This window comes from Gadus macrocephalus, chromosome 7 (genome assembly GCF_031168955.1).
Source record: "Gadus macrocephalus chromosome 7, ASM3116895v1".
NCBI classification, from domain to species: Eukaryota; Metazoa; Chordata; class Actinopteri; order Gadiformes; family Gadidae; genus Gadus; species Gadus macrocephalus.
The window spans coordinates 22,344,606-22,360,314 of NC_082388.1; the positions used below are offsets into that span (position 1 = coordinate 22,344,606).

Consider the following 15,709-nt stretch of genomic DNA (forward strand, 5'->3'; position numbering starts at 1 on the left):
CAGTCCCTGCCCTGCTTATTGAAATGGGAGAAATGCCCCTATGGTTAAGGCGCATTAAGTTAGGGCTGCAGTACTGGGTAAAACTAAGTGGGTGTCATCAAACTTTTCCAGCAAGGTGCCTGTTACAAGAGTCTGACGGAGCCAATAAGTATAAAATATTTTTTGTAAATATAAATCAGTGGGCTGTGCGGCTGGGTTTGGAACAGGTTAGTGTAGCGGAACATACAAGCTGGCTACCTATGCCATTTTGGGTACTGCCCGAGCTGAACATTGAAATGGTCTTTCTACAGGAAAAAGATAAGAAGCTGGTAACTCCAAAAATAGCGGAACATCTAAACTCAATTAGAGACAGTACTTTGATTATTTTTTACAGATGGATCTAGAGACCCAGTTAGTGGGAGAGCTGGGTTTGGGATGTATGTGGAGCAGCTTGGGGTGAAGATTGGCTGGCGCATCTCTAATGAGAGTTCTGTTTTCACATCTGAGTTAATGGCAATCCTATGGGCTTTAAGGTGGATTGAAGAAACCAGACCTAGAGAGGTTATCATCTGTTCTGACTGCAGCTGCTCTGGAAGCCTTAAAATGGGGGAATTCTAAGGCTCAACCTGATATTATTTCTGCCATTCTAACTGTGTTTTTTAGAATTGGGTTTAGATCTAACGTATTTAGGGTTTAGATCTAACGAGAGTGGAACTGAGAGAAATAATGAAAGAAGGCTTAACGAAGGAATGGCAGAGAGGGTGGGAAAAATAAAGCAGTGGTATACACTATTTCTCTTTACAATCTCAAGTAAAAAAAAAAGATGTACCTGCACTTTTCAGTCCCGTAGGGACTGAAAAGAACTGTTAAACTGTGTAGATTGAGGCTGGGTCACTGTGCTAAATCATTTTTTATTTATTGTAGGCAAACATGTTTCTGGTTTATGTGAATGTGGGAGTTGTGAGACAGTAAAACATGTTCTGTTGTTTCTGGAGTGTAGAAAATATAGGACAGAAAAACATGCACTCACTGGTAGACTGTTGGTCTTGGGACTTGGAGGTCAGGCTTTTTCAGTTTTTTCCTTGTTTGAGCATTGTGATAACCATAAACTGATCTCTGGGGCAGTTTTGCAGTTCCTGCATAGTACAGGACTAAATGTAAATATTTAGTTAATCATCGGACCTGTGGAGGGCAGTAATACGATGGACAGCGTCCTAACTGCCGGAAGCTGAAGAAGAAGAAGAAGAAATGAGGCGGAGTCAAACTATGACGAGTCAAACTAAAATGGCGACGCGCGTAAACCTGAGATTAAGGATTCAGTTGGAATAACGGGTCTGCCCGGATGCTACATCCATTTTATATACTATCTATGGGTCAGACGCAACTTGCTGGAGTTCGCTTCATTCCAGGTGACAGGACCACACGGCTTTCCTCTCCTTCGTGTACAGAACCAGGTTGTTGTCCACTTGCAGCAGAACTCTGATTCCCCCATAGTTAGTGTTGGTCTAGAGTTAGCCACTCTATAGAGGAATAATCTGTCAGGCGTAAAGAGTTCCCCGTTCAAAGAAGGGTGTTTATTGCGGGGGAGGAGCCGCGGCGGCAGTCGTGGTCGTAATTTCCGGTTTGTGCACTGCGGAGTATTCGATTTGGAACAACAGTTGACATCTGAAATTTAGCGCACTTAGTGAATGTGGATAGTGTACTACGTTTAAGTGTACCCATGGAAGTATGGATATTGGAACACAGAACATGGGTTTAGCGGATGACGCGAAAAAACCAAGATCGCTGCGCCCGTAGTGAATAACTTGCGATGTATTTTCTTTGCATTAATACCACGTTGGTCGTTTAATGTCGATTTTAAACGCTCTTAAACACTTGAATACATTTCGGATTTAATCCGGTCACCAATTTATGCATTGCATGGTATTGTTGGACATTCAAACCGGTTTGCTAAGGAGGATAATGTAGCAAACAACAAATTACTGCCCGCTCCTGCACTTCGTGGAACGGGAATAACGTGACATTACTTTATGATATCGGCAAAAATAGCAAAATATTATTTAAATGTAAACGGAGTTACTTGAAATATTAAGTCGATAGCTGATGAATGTTGAGGAATTCTTTCCAAACCATTTCAGGTTTTGTTGTTACCTTATGCAAGTCGTATTAAGACTTAAAGGGCCACTTTCAAGTTAATTGTGTAACGTAATTCATACAGAAATGTGTATGCAAATGTCAATCAAAAAAATAAATACACAGGAATACATATGTCTTACAACACCCACGGAAGAAAGTGTACTTATTCTAAGCTAGGCTCCCATAAACCGCCCCTTTCCACGAGAACGCCCCTATGACGTGACAACAGGCAAACATTGGATTTGGCACCCATTCGTCGGTTGGTTTAGTAGTCGAAGTGTTGGTAAGAGAGAAAAGAGCTTGTCGTTATCGTTGTAGTTAAGTAGGTTTGAGTTGTCAAAATGGTTAATTGTTGTGTTTGTTTTGGATGCAACAGCTCCAACTTGTCTGGCCATCAGGTCCACCGATTTCCAAACAAGAAAGACAACCATTTCCGTGTTTGGATACGTTTCGTCCAGGCAAAGAAGCAACTTCGCTGCCTCCTCGGTGACGAGACACACAGTGTTGTGTGAAAAACACTTCACACCGGACAGCTACAACCAAGGGGATCTGATGAAATTGCGCCCTGGATTTCGACGAAGAGAGTCGGTTAGGCTGTCAAATGGAGCTGTTCCATCTGTGCATGCAGGTCTACCAGCAACATCTGGCGGGACTGAGTCTAGCACTAGCAGAGAATCCGCTCGCCGAAAACGGGAGCTTTGTACAGTAAGTCTTGCAATGTTTCCCATACATAGACCATTGTGTGGCGCGGCGCCACAGAATCAACATCGAGCCACGAATTGATTGTCTTTTTTTTTTTTCTTTTTTTTAATAACGCCATTTCGAAATCTAAAAATCGTTCCGTCCATTCATCTCTGCATAGCACTCGTTCTCCCTGTCATTCTCACACATACACACACACACGGAGCGAGACACATGAACCCACCGATGTCACCCGTCGCTTAGCAACCGGACACGCTGGGGTTGTTAAGTTACCGGACTACTGAAACTACTACGGAGTGAGGAATCCGTGAGGAACTCGGATTAGAGCCGCTGCTCCTTTACTTAGAAAGGAGTCAGCTGAGGTGGTTCGGGCATCTGGTAAGGATGCCCACTGGGCGCCTTCCTTGGGAGGTGTTTCAGGCACGTCCAGTGGGGAGGAGACCTCGGGGAAGACCCAGGACTAGGTGGAGAGATTATATCTCAACACTGGCCTGGGAACGCCTCGGGATCCCCCCGTCAGAGCTGGTCAATGTGGCCCGGGAAAGGGAAGTCTGGGGCCCCCTGCTTGAGCTGCTCCCCCCGCGACCCGACCCCGGATAAGCGGTCGAAAATGAGATGAGATGAAACTACTACGGAGTGAAAATAACAAAGACGTGAATCAGGCAATAAATCCAATTTCCTTGACAGCGGTAATGTTCGGTGTGCATTAAAGTACAGACGGAGTGGACCAATTGCGAACTACTGCAGCTGCTCCAAGTTAAACCCCAAACTAATCGGAATAAGTATTTATAGCGGACTACACCACCTATTCTATTCTGCATTGAATTCTATTCCGAACCGATTGAGGCGTGTATATATAATATATGATACTACCCCCCCCCCCCCCCCCGCACCACACATTGGTCCTTGGTCTGTGGGAAACACTATACTATAAAATATGTTGCATCGAAATGTATTCGCCCTGCATGTACATTTCCAAATGCATTCTTGACGTTATAATGTATAAGTCTTGGCAACACTTTTGTTGACTGTAATGATGATAGTGAAGTTAGCATCATGAAGGCAGGAGAGCACGGCTAGCTGCCGTAAGCTTATAGCTACTATTGTTACGTTAGCCCCACGAGGCTGCACATGAGCCTCCTGACTAGGGTTGCCAACCGTCCCGTAAAATACGGAATCGTCCCTTATTTGGCAATTTGTTCCGTATTTCCATAAATGTCCAATACACATGTCTGTCACACACAAATACTAAATCTAACAATAATGATCAAAACAAAACACAGGGAATACTACGGTCAGCAAAATTGTCGCGGCGGGATCTACGCAAGACCCGCTCCGGTCATCTGTGTGTCTGCGCATGCGTGTAGTGGTCACGGTTGCCTAGCGACAGACACCACACACCGGCGCTGCTCACAAAACCTGCGCCTTTTAAAAATGTCCGCTACACCCGATACTCCACCACGTCCTCAAAAGCGTAAACGCTTGCAGAAGTACGGACGTGAGTGGGAAGACGCACATCCTTGGCTGGACAGCGTCAGTGGAGATGTTTACAAGGCAAGTTGTAAAATATGTCGGCGAGTGTTTTCAGTGGCGCACGGTGGGCTGTCTGACATCAGACAGCATGCAACAGAACAGCATGCAACCTTCTTCTCTGCAATAATATCCTCTCTCTCTTTGAGGAAGTTGTAAAGAAGCTGGAGAGTGATGAAACCACCTGTGTTGAGTTATATTCCATCATGGAAAACTTCAAGCAAAAGCTCACACAGAGACGAGATTAACAGTGCTATGGCTACTTAACTAAATTGAAGCTGCAGCGTCTCCGTCCACTTGATGCTGACATGGCAAGGGCAGATTTTACTGCATTCCTCAACACAGCACTCTCATATGTTGAGAAATGGTTCAACTTTTCTGAAGACTACTGGTTGTTCTCACTGCAACCTCTCTCTCTGCACCATGGCACCATGACCTTTACTGACATTGAGAGGGTGACCACCAAGCTCAACCTCATCCATAAAGTCAACATGGATGAACTTTATGATGAATGCTCCACAGCAAAACCCATTCTGAAGATGCTGAAGATGAATGGAAGTCCAAAGGTGTGGCTGCCAGGTGGGTGGCTCTCTTTCGAGTAGCTGACCTGCCAAACATGCTGTCTATCACCAGACACATCCTGAGCATCCCAGCATCCACTGGATGTGTGGAAAGGATCTTCTCCAGAATGGCCAACAAATGGAGTGACTGCAGGAACAGGTGCTCCACAGAGCTCATGAGAAGTGAGCTCCTGATCACTCAACTTTGAGCAGTCCTGTTCAGAGTTTTACAACAGCGCTTTGAAAGACAAAGAGTTACTCAGTGCTGCAAGGAGTAACAAGAAGTACACCTGGAAAAAGAAGTAACAGTTTTGAGGGGAGGAGTAATGTTGAGGGAAGGAGTAATGTTTTGCACTTTCTTTTTTTACATAAGTTTATAAGTGTTTTTGTTGTTTATTTGTACTGTTTTTTTTTTGTAAAAATGTTCAAAGAGAGTCCCTATAGTTATGCACTTAAAAAGTAACATGAAGTTCTCCGTTTATTTAGTGTATATTTTAAAAGTTCATTGCTGCACACGCCACACAGAGATTTCATTCAAGATTTAATTGACTGCACTTTATAAGAGAATGTTATGTGGTAATAAAGCATTTCAAGATTTAAGTATGACCAATTCCTTTCTTGATCAACCCTTTACTAAAAACACCAGCACAAAATAAAACATACCACTGCTGCGGGCGCCCCGCCCCACAGGAGTCGGGCCCGTGGTGGGCGTCCCTTATTTTAATTTCTGAAAGTTGGCAACCCTACTCCTGACACTTATTTTATTGTGCTAATAACATGATCTTTTTCAAAACGCATCAAAGTAATGCTTTACAATATTAGTTTCCTTGAAGTTACATCGGAGTTGCCTTGGTTTTCTTTGAATGTTGGTATCAACACGGCACATGCGAGGAAATGCAGCTGATGCATCGGACTACATTGAACATTTCGAAAATATTAGCTGCTAGGCTAGCAGTCTTTTAAATAATACATGATTTTTTTTAAGTTGTGATTGTGGTCTGTTTTCAGATTGTGGGGGAGAGTGCTGCCAGTAATGATGGGGCGGGTGCAACTTCCACTTCAGAGCCTGAAGATGTTGGAGATGGAGACGCCTCTACGATGGACCCTGAGCCAGTGGTGGTCCATCGTGGATCTCAGTGCAACATACGATGTTTCCATCGTTCATTAGGTAGTTAGCTTATATCTACCATTCACCATACATGCCATATACAATCACAAATAAGGACGGTATGTCAACATTTTTCATTTTTTCCATGGATACTATTTAGCAATTTACACTTTTCCGACAGCAAGCATTGAAAATTATGAACTTCATAATGTTAGAAAATGATATTGTGTAGGCTACTGGGTTGCATTAGTTGCTGCATGTGTTGTTACCAATGAATACGTAATGGTGAACAACTATTAACATGAATCTCTTTCATCTAAGCTGTTCAGGTAAAGCCTCAGGTGGCTGATGTGGGGACTCAAACCGAAAGGTTTGAGGAAGGCATGTTAATCTTTAAAAAAAAAATCTTTATTTGATTGTGGGTCTTTATCCACAACAGAGTAAAATATGTTAATAAACATGTCGCTTTGCGGCCCAAACTTTGGAAGAACAGCTTTCGTCCATAATGGACGTACTTGCAAAAGCTGCCGTGTCTGAAATCAGCCAGCTGTTCCCGGAAGGCTCGGCTACCCTTCGCTTAGGGTAGGCCAAAAACACAGGGCGGTTGGAAATTCCACTCATCTTACAGCACCCATAGATTTTAGGATGACTGCTAGATTCTGCCTGCGCTAAAAAGCCTGATGCTCTTTTGAATAGCATCATGACCAGAGCTCTGATGAAACACGTGTCAAACTTGGTAGTTGCATATCGAAGATGGAAACAGTCAAGAGCCCAGAATGGTTTCCAGACAGATGCCACATGAGCTGGTTTATCATTCTCGTACATCAATTCATTAAAAAACTCTGAATGTTAGCTGATCAGCTTACAGGGAATGACACGTTGTGCTCGTATCATTATGCTCTGGTGTTCGTTCAGTGTCCTCCACCTGGTCAACCGCTTGAGCTTTGAGTTGAGGGAGGGGGGCTTCCAAACTCTGAAAACTGTCTGCCCTAGTACACATTTTGAACCCTCTGTCAATGTTGCATACATTTTAATAGTTTATTTTACGTGTATAAATGCACACTGTCTCCTTTTTTTCTCCAAATAATGTATTGAAACATCGCTTTGTAGAAGACTGCGATGACTTTGGAGACTGCAGCACACAACGCGACGCCACCTCAGAGAGTCTTTATGCCCCTGGCTCCTCCCACATGTCAAGTCACAGCGAGGAGCTGAGGATCCTGAACGTCTATGGAAAAGGGGAGGGCCCACTGGCACTGGACGGCCATGACACACTCGTGTCTGAACTGGAGGCCCTGAACTCTCTGTCTGCAAACCACAGCGTGGTCAAGAGCCTGGAGCGCGCCAAACAACTGCCCCTCCGCGAGGTTGGAAATCATCTTCTCATTCACCATCTAAAAGAGAGGCTTCCTCTGCTACAACTCCACCACACACCCATAGAAAGCACACACCTTTATGATTCAATGTGTCGTTAGCGGGGATTGACAACTATTCTGTGCTAATGAAAGAATATGTCTTGTGTGTGTTTCCTTCTTCATGTGGAAAGCAGCAGACCCCAGACACCATTTCAATCAAGGAAGAAGAGGATATTGATGGAGGCATGTACGCTGGAGGTTAGTAAGACGCATTGCTTGCAAGAAAGCAGGAAAACGACCTGGATCAACTGAGAATGTACTCAAATCTACTTATGCTGAAAAGCCTGGTCCTCTTTTGAAAGCGCACCATGACCAAAGCCCTGCTAAAACAGAAGGACTACTTATACAGTTAATAGTAGAACGATTTACATCTTCTTCATGGCAGACAGGTGTCAGGAAAGCTGAAAACAGCTCTGATTCCCAATATAACTACAGTATTGGTAAAACAGGTGATAGTAAAAACAGATAGCCTTGGTTGTGTCTTCATGACCTCCCCACATCTTTAAAAGGGGGAGAAGTAGCAGTGCTATTTCTCAAAGGGATATACTGTATCCCTTTATGCAAATAATGAATTAACACAATTCCATTATCTTTTTTTCCCTTTGCAGAAGACTGCGATGACTTTGGAGACTGCAGCACACAACACGGCGCCACCTCAGATAGTCTGCATGTGGACGCTCCTGGCTCCTCCCACATGTCAAGACACAACAGGGAGCTGCGGATCCTGAACGTCTATGGAAAAGGGGAGGGCCCGCTGACGCTGGACGGCAATGACACACTCTTCACCGCGTCTAAACTGGAGACCTTGAACTCGCTGTCTGCAGACCACCGCGAGGAGCTGACGGTGCAGGTTGGAAATCATCTTCTCATTCACCATCCAAAAGAGAAACTTCCTCTGCTACAACTCCAACACACACCCATAGAATAATCAAAGTGTTTTTATTGATTTTCATATTCAAACATCAGACATCTCATACAAAACAAAACAAAATAGTAGGACTCAAAACATACATCACAAGTACAGGACAGTACACAGACAGAACAATAACAAGACAGATCCTACTACTAGACATCAGGCATACCCACCACCCGTGTAGTCCAGACACTCTCGGGTTAAAAATAAATACATAAATAGAAATGACAACAATAATAATAATAATAAAAAAAAAAAAAGGGGGGGGGGGGATTCAGAAGCTGCCAATTATGTTGGTGCAGATGAAAACTCACGCTCAAAATAGGAAATAAAAGGCTGCCAGACCTTAGAATATCTCTTAGTGTTGCCCTGCAAAGTAAATCTAAGATGTTCTAATTTTAGGTGTGCCATCACCTCCTCTACCCACCGTTTGTGTGTTGGCGGTGCTGCCTTTATCCAGTTAAATAAGATCAGTCTCCTGGCCAACAATGAAGAGAATGCTATTGCTTTCCTTTGAGCAATAGTTAATTGAGTTTCCCCTGGTGCCACACCAAAAATGGCTGCCAGAGGACCGGGCTCTATATTTTTGTCGTAGATGGATGAGAAGGTTTCAAAAATTTTGGTCCAAAACTCTTTGAGCCTGGGACAAGACCAGAACATATGGCATATGTTGGCTGGCACCTGTTTACATCTAGGGCAAGTCGGATCAGCTCCCTGGTAAATTCTTGCCAGTTTGTCCCTCCTGAAATGAAGTCTGTGTAACACCTTAAACTGTATTAATCCATGTCTAACACATATAGAAGAAGAATGTATTAGTTCTACTGCCCGTCTCCATTCATCGTCCGATATGTCCAACTCTAATTCTTCCTCTCATTTCCTTTTTATGTAATCAAGGGATGGGGAAGCCACCCTCTGGATATTCACATAAAGCATAGAAACTGTCCCTTTAAGAGTCGGGTCCATGTCCAATAGCCCATCTATCCACCCACTCTGTGGTAATTCAAGGGATGAGGAGAATGTCTTTCTCACAAAATCTCGAATCTGAAAGTATCTGAAGTAGTTAGTCCTTAAGGGGATTCCATATTCCTTCTCCAGCTGAGCAGCAGACATAAATACACCATCTTTAAACAGATTTTTAACACATTCCACCCCAGCTCTATACCATTCCCTAAACGCTGCTCCCCCAAGGGCCGGAGAAAACAAGTGATTGCCATAAACGGGAGCAGACAGGAGGGCGTTTCTGTTTTTAAAAGAGTTCTGAATTGGACCCAGATTTTGATTGAGTCACGTACAACAGGGTTGTTTGTGTAAAGGTGTTTGCTTAAGGGCAGAGGAGCACAGACCAGGGAGCGTAGGGATACCGGGCTAGATGCATATCTTTCCATATGTACCCACACTGGGGTTTCATCATCATTTAACTGTGAGACCCAAAACAACAGCTTATGTAGGTTAGCAGCCCAATAATAATGCATATAATTTGGTAGGGCCAGGCCGCCCTCTTCTCTCTGCCTCTCTAGGAACTCTCTTCTTATCCAGGGGACTGTTTTTTTTCCAAATAAAGGTAGATGTACATTTATTCAGTTCTTTAAAAAAAGATTTAGGAATGAAAATTGGTATTGCCTGGAATAAAAACAGGAACCGTGGCATTAGTCATTTTAACAGAATTTATCTTCCCTGCTAATGATATTGGGAGAGATGACCACCTTTCCATATCTAATTTTGCCTTGTCCAATGTTACTTTAAAGTTATGATTAAATAAGTCTTTGTATTTACTTGTTACAGTAACACCTAAATAGGTGAATTTATCTTTGTTTGTTGTAAAAGGATAGGCCTGGAATGATAGTCCCCTCGCCTGTTTATTAATTGGGAAAATAACACTTTTTTCTAGGTTAATTTTATAACCCGAAACCCTCCCAAAGTCTTCGATAATATCCAGAGCCACCGGGATGCTTGTGACAGGGTTCGACAGGAAAAGGAGGAGGTTGTCAGCGTATAGAGAAAGTTTATGGTTTTGCATCCCCCTGCGTATTCCCCCCAGTCCAGCAGCATTCCTCAGCATTATTGCAAGGGGCTCAATTGCCACATCAAAGAGCAGGGGTGACAAGGGGCACCCCTGTCTTGTTCCCCGAAACAGAGGAAAAGGATCAGATATTATACTATTTGTTCTTACCATAGCCTGGGGGTTCGCACATATTATCTCAATCCACAAACTAAAATTAGGACCAAATCCGAATCTCTCAAGGGCCGTGAACAAATAGATACTCTATTCTATCAAAGGCTTTGTGGGCATCTAAGGATATCACAATCTCGGGCTCAATGTTATCCTCGGCTGTGTATATCACATTAAAAAGGCGACGAAGATTACTGGAAAGTTGTCTGCCAGCAACAAACCCTGTCTGGTCAGGATGTATTATCTTACTTATAACAGGCCCAATTCACTACGTGCACATTAGCATATGCTACTTCCGGTAGCGTACTTCCTATTGGGTGTCGAGCTTCCGGTATCAACACGACTCGGCTGTCTATGGCTGGAATCCGGTAGCCCAATGGCCGAAGCAAATTTCTCAAGATGTCTTGGACATATGCCGGCGATAACAGTTGACGATGTTCATCGACTGGTCAGCATTTTTTCACCCGCACCCCAAAGCAAACGAGAAAAGGGTTTTATACTGTATATATCGCAATATTTGCACAATTTTGAAGGTAAGTCACAACAACATGATATCCATGCTACGTGCTAAAGTTATGTTATCTGGTAAATGTTATGTTATCTCTATACATTATAAAAGTCGAAATCGTGCGTTAGATGTTTGTCTTAGCCCTTGTTTAGTTTATGATGTTATGTTCGGAGGCTATGTGTTGTTGACACTCCTACGTGTTATATAGGCAGTAGCCTAAAAGTATCAAACGTTGATTCGTTCGTTTTCAAGTTAGCAAACTGTGATTGCCTGTGTATGAACAAACGAACTTTAGATGGACAACAATATTTTCCTATTAGAGTTGCTAGTCATTGTTCTTACCAACTAACTTGCATGCTATCCTATTAATTACTAACTTGCTAAAATTGTTATTTTTCCACAGTGTCTGACAAAGATCAGGGTTCAGGAGAGGTGATGGTCAGGGCAGAGTGCTACAGGTCAATGAGGAAGTCAGAGAAACCTCACAAGCTCAGAGTATGGATACAGTCAGCGGCAGTGTGAAATTGTGTTAGGCCTAATGTTCGGTAGGGTATTGTTAGGTTTTAGGGTTAGGGTATGGTTGGGCTTAGAGTAGAGTTTCCTAGGATCATGCCAGGCTGTCAAGGGAGGTGTTCAGGCAGAATTTGAATATACATCAGGCAGGCTTTTAATATATATATCCCTTGACATGAGTAATACTGTCAAGGGATATGTATTGATTACGTTGAATACATTGGTATGTTGTACTTTATAGGTGGTCCTAAAAGATGTGCAGCCTGTGGAGCTCCTGCACTTCCACTGCACCTGTAAGGCTGGAAAGGCATTGTGCAACCACGGTGTTGCACTTCTGTTTCAAGCTGCGCACTATTCGCAGTTGAAACTCCAGGTTGTCCCCCCAACGTTGAGCTGCACTGAAGGGGAACAACAGTGGCATAAGCCTAGAGTTATGGTGAGTTCATTCAATCCAACCTTTCATGCATACATTGTACCTGCTTTAAAACAATCCTACTTGCCACATTCTGTATTTATTTTTTACCATATTGCTGTAGGGGATAAAGCCGGGCCCTGTTGACAAGATGGCTGTGATCTCGGCCAAACCAAAAGCCAGAAAGACCACAGAGGGAGTGCGGTAAGTGCTCTATTTATGGGATTTCAGAATACATTATATTGGCCAATAGCATTTATAACCAGTGATGGGAAACTGGCATTATTGTTACAAAGTAGGTTCTATGTGTAATTATATTCTCTACGGTAGTGAGTTATAGGTTCAACTAATTTCATCAATGATTGATTCCACTCACCTCTAAGTGTCAAACTCTTTAGCAGGTGTCTATAAAATTGTCAAAAGCCTGAATTGTAATTCATGATATTCAGTGTTATTATTAATTCAGATGACCCGTTATTGTATTACATTTGCAGAATGCTCTTCCACTCAAGCAGAATGTATTACTCTGTTGCAGATTTTGTGTGTGTGTGTGTGTGTGTGTGTGTGTGTGTGTGTGTGTGTGTGTGTGTGTGTGTGTGTGTGTGTGTGTGTGTGTGTGTGTGTGTGTGTGTGTGTGTGTGTGTGTGTGTGTGTGTGTGTGTGTGTGTGTGTTCTAAAATACAGGAGCAAACTGTACAAAGGTCTTCATGGGGAACTTCCTGACCTCTCAGTTCTTCGGGTGTCGGAGGTATACAAAGACTTTGCTGCTGCTGACCGCCCTATGATCTGCAGCATGGGGATAACTGCAGATATTCCACTAGTGGACTCGCTGTTTGGAAAGGTTCAACATGGAAGTCCCGTGTCGTACCAGCAACCTGCCAAAGACCAGGTAAAGGCTCTCCATGATGCCACACCCCCTCCATCGTTGCCACTCCAGGCCTACAGACTTGAGCCATCAGAGTGCATGTTTGCGTGTTCCAGAAAACAACAACTGCACATGCAAAGTCTTCAAGTCACCGAGGATTTGGCCCATAAGATCGAATGTGGTACCCGAGAGCAGAGCTTGTGTGCCGATTGGTACAATGTTCGGAAACCACGGGTGACAGCATCTCGTTTCAGAGAAGTCTGTCATGTGGGCAAGGCCTCTGAAGAGGGACTTGCGGAACGGATTCTTAGAGGGATACGGCAGACCGCAGCTATGAAGAGGGGTTTGGAGTTGGAGGCTGATGCAGTCTGGGAGTACTGCCAGATAAAGAGAGTCAACCACTACAAATGTGGGTTTGTAGTACACCCAGATGCACCTTGGATTGGTGCCTCGCCGGATGGGGTTGTTTTTGACCCATTAGAACAGCCGGAGTTTGGCCTTTTAGAGATAAAATGTCCCAACATTTCTAATTACATAGACGCACCTTATCTGAAGGTAATAAGTGGTTCAGTGCAGCTCAAACCAACCCATGCCTACTATTGGCAAGTTCAGGGCCAACTGTTGGTCACAGGTATGAGTTGGTGCGATTTTGTTGTCTCTGCCCAAGATGATGTTTTCATCCAGAGAATCCAGAGGGATGAGGGCATGATGCCAACAATGAAGCGTGGGATTGACATGTTTTTCTTCAATGTATACATGGACAAATACCTGGCAGTGGCATGAGTTGTTGATTTCATTTTAGCAGATGACTCCTTTAAATCTTATGTGACTAATGATTAAGTTAATTGTACATGTTCATTTGAATGCTTTGTTTATTGAAGGGCAATCTCCTTTCTCTTTATTTAATTCCCCCCTATCCCTTGATTTTTCAATAAATGATAACGTATTCAAACATTTTATCAGTTGTCTCCCTCCTTTTTGTTGCACCTCTTTAACGAGCAAAGGTTCGTAACAGGCAGTGACACGTCATGCTAACGATTAATGAAATTTTACTCTTTCAAATACATTTCACTTGAAATCTATATGTGTTTTTCCTTTCTGAATTACAGATAAATGGTCCTTTGCATCTTTAAAAAATCCATCACAGCCAATAGGACACAGAACAAAGCTGTAGACTACATTTATGAAGTAAAACAGTTTTATTTAAAGAGTAACAACAAATCACTTAAAAAAATAAAAAAAACAGTATGGAGTATGGTTAAATAGCATGTTTATTTTGCTAGGAGAGTATGGTGTGGGAGTCCATGGATAAGGATACCTGGCCACCAGAAAATCAGACCATCCATTTCTTGACCAGGGGTCCGTACTGATAATTGGAGAGGAGACATGCAACAGTGAACAGTTGATTTATACTGCCACAAATAGAGAGAGGGATGACCGTGTCAAAAAGTTTGTTTTCTTTGACCCTCCTAATGAGCCTCTCCACGTGGACTCTCAGGCGTGCAATCGACTGGGTTTTAAGGATGTCTACCTCTGACATTTGCTCCTGTTTGTGCATAAAAGCAGGGCGATGCACTTTCCCAGAAACTAGCTCATCTATCAAAAACCCCTTGTCTACCATAACCTCCATGTCGGGTGTTAGGAGAGAGGTGATGCCGGAGTGACGGAAAATCTCCTTGTCACTGATGGAGCCTTCAAAAAGTGCTGACACAAATGTCAATGCTCCATGGGGGGACATGCCAATAAGTGCTTTGAAGGTACAGTGCGACTTGTAGGCGGAGAATACCTCACTTTGAAGCAGAAGGGAGGTAGGGGCTTGGCATCTCATCTCTGTGCAGTCAAGGACGACCTGGGTGTTCTCATAGGTCCCATTGAAATCTGTGGGGCAGTTTTCTCTCACTGATCTGCTGGTCATCCAGATGGAGAGCGATCCGAGCAAAGTATACAAAAAGTTGGACCACGTCAAAATTATTCTGCTTGCTGTTGCTCTGTGGATATTGAACTTGTGACCAAGCTCCCTTTGTGTACAGCCGGTTGACAGGTAGTTGAGGAAGAGGAAGAGCTCGTCAATTGGCAGCAGTTTCTAGGGAAAATGTCACTGTATTAGATACTGTAGATAGAAGCACTACAACACAACAATAACATACACAAACTAGGGTGTTTAAAATATGTGGTGCATGCACAGAGCTGAGCAGAAACAATACACAGTTAACTGCCTCTTCTGTGGCAGTCACCAGCAAAATGTGTGATCCACATGTACCGAGCCGGTGGTATATGTTTATTGTAAAACTTACTGTTGGTCTGTTCATAGGGGTCTCAGTGGATGTACTGGTGGAGAGGTTCTTCTGACCTCTGGTGACTCTCACCATTCTGCTTGGTGCCTCTTGAATTAGATCCCAAAAGGCCATCAAATGTTCATATGATGGAAATCTGCATGCATACAGGACATAGCTTTTATGGTGATGGCATTCATATTACATTAAAACATTCCAATTTAATCATCATTCAAATCAATCATACAGATGGGAGGCCAGTGAAATGCTTGTGTGATAATTAGAAAAGTTCAGGTTCAACATTTCTTACCTGGTATAGTAGCGAATGTCACTTGAAAACCGTTGCAATCCAAATCTCTCCATGTGCAGTGTTTCGATCTGCCGTGTGAGCTCCTCGATCTGCCTCGACATGCTCTCAAATTTCTCACGGTCGACCACGATGAAAGAGCTGGCTGTGTAATCGTGGTCTTCCATCAGAGGTGTCGAAGCCAACTCAGTACATCCAGAGACACTGTTTTCACCCACTTCCATCTCCACGGTGGAGTCATCCTCGGGGGTGGTGTCATCCTCGGGGGCGCGGTCCAAAGCCTGGGTTGCTTGAGGCCGGCGATCCCAAACTCCGGGC

At 43.5% G+C, this 15,709-nt stretch overlaps 2 protein-coding genes and 1 long non-coding RNA gene across 5 annotated transcripts in view; 2 read left to right on the plus strand and 1 right to left on the minus strand.

Moving 5' to 3' along the window:
- LOC132460955 (zinc finger protein 271-like) overlaps positions 1-15,709 on the plus strand; it is a 57,913-nt gene that overhangs the window by 2,553 nt on the left and 39,651 nt on the right. Inside the window, exons 1-5 of one of the 3 annotated variants that reach the window (XM_060055922.1) lie at positions 1,401-2,398; positions 2,492-2,820; positions 5,916-6,075; positions 7,126-7,628; positions 8,039-8,280. In XM_060055922.1, the coding sequence (XP_059911905.1) occupies positions 7,517-7,628; positions 8,039-8,280 (354 nt within the window). In that variant the 5' untranslated portion in view covers positions 1,401-2,398; positions 2,492-2,820; positions 5,916-6,075; positions 7,126-7,516. Of the gene's footprint in view, positions 1-1,400; positions 2,399-2,491; positions 2,821-5,915; positions 6,076-7,125; positions 7,629-8,038; positions 8,281-15,709 lie in introns of those variants that run through there. The other 2 variants (XM_060055923.1, XM_060055921.1) reach the window with 2 other exon arrangements.
- LOC132460970 (uncharacterized) lies at positions 10,637-13,768 on the plus strand. The gene is made up of 4 exons (XM_060055965.1): positions 10,637-11,046; positions 11,776-11,970; positions 12,071-12,150; positions 12,631-13,768. Exons 1-4 carry the CDS (start codon positions 10,948-10,950, stop codon positions 13,592-13,594), a joined length of 1,338 nt encoding a protein of 445 aa, XP_059911948.1. The 5' UTR covers positions 10,637-10,947; the 3' UTR covers positions 13,595-13,768.
- LOC132460988 (uncharacterized) lies at positions 13,985-15,207 on the minus strand. The gene is made up of 3 exons (XR_009526495.1): positions 15,106-15,207; positions 14,130-14,894; positions 13,985-14,090 (listed from the first exon to the last, which is right to left on the minus strand). It is a non-coding gene; the product is annotated as an uncharacterized LOC132460988 (long non-coding RNA).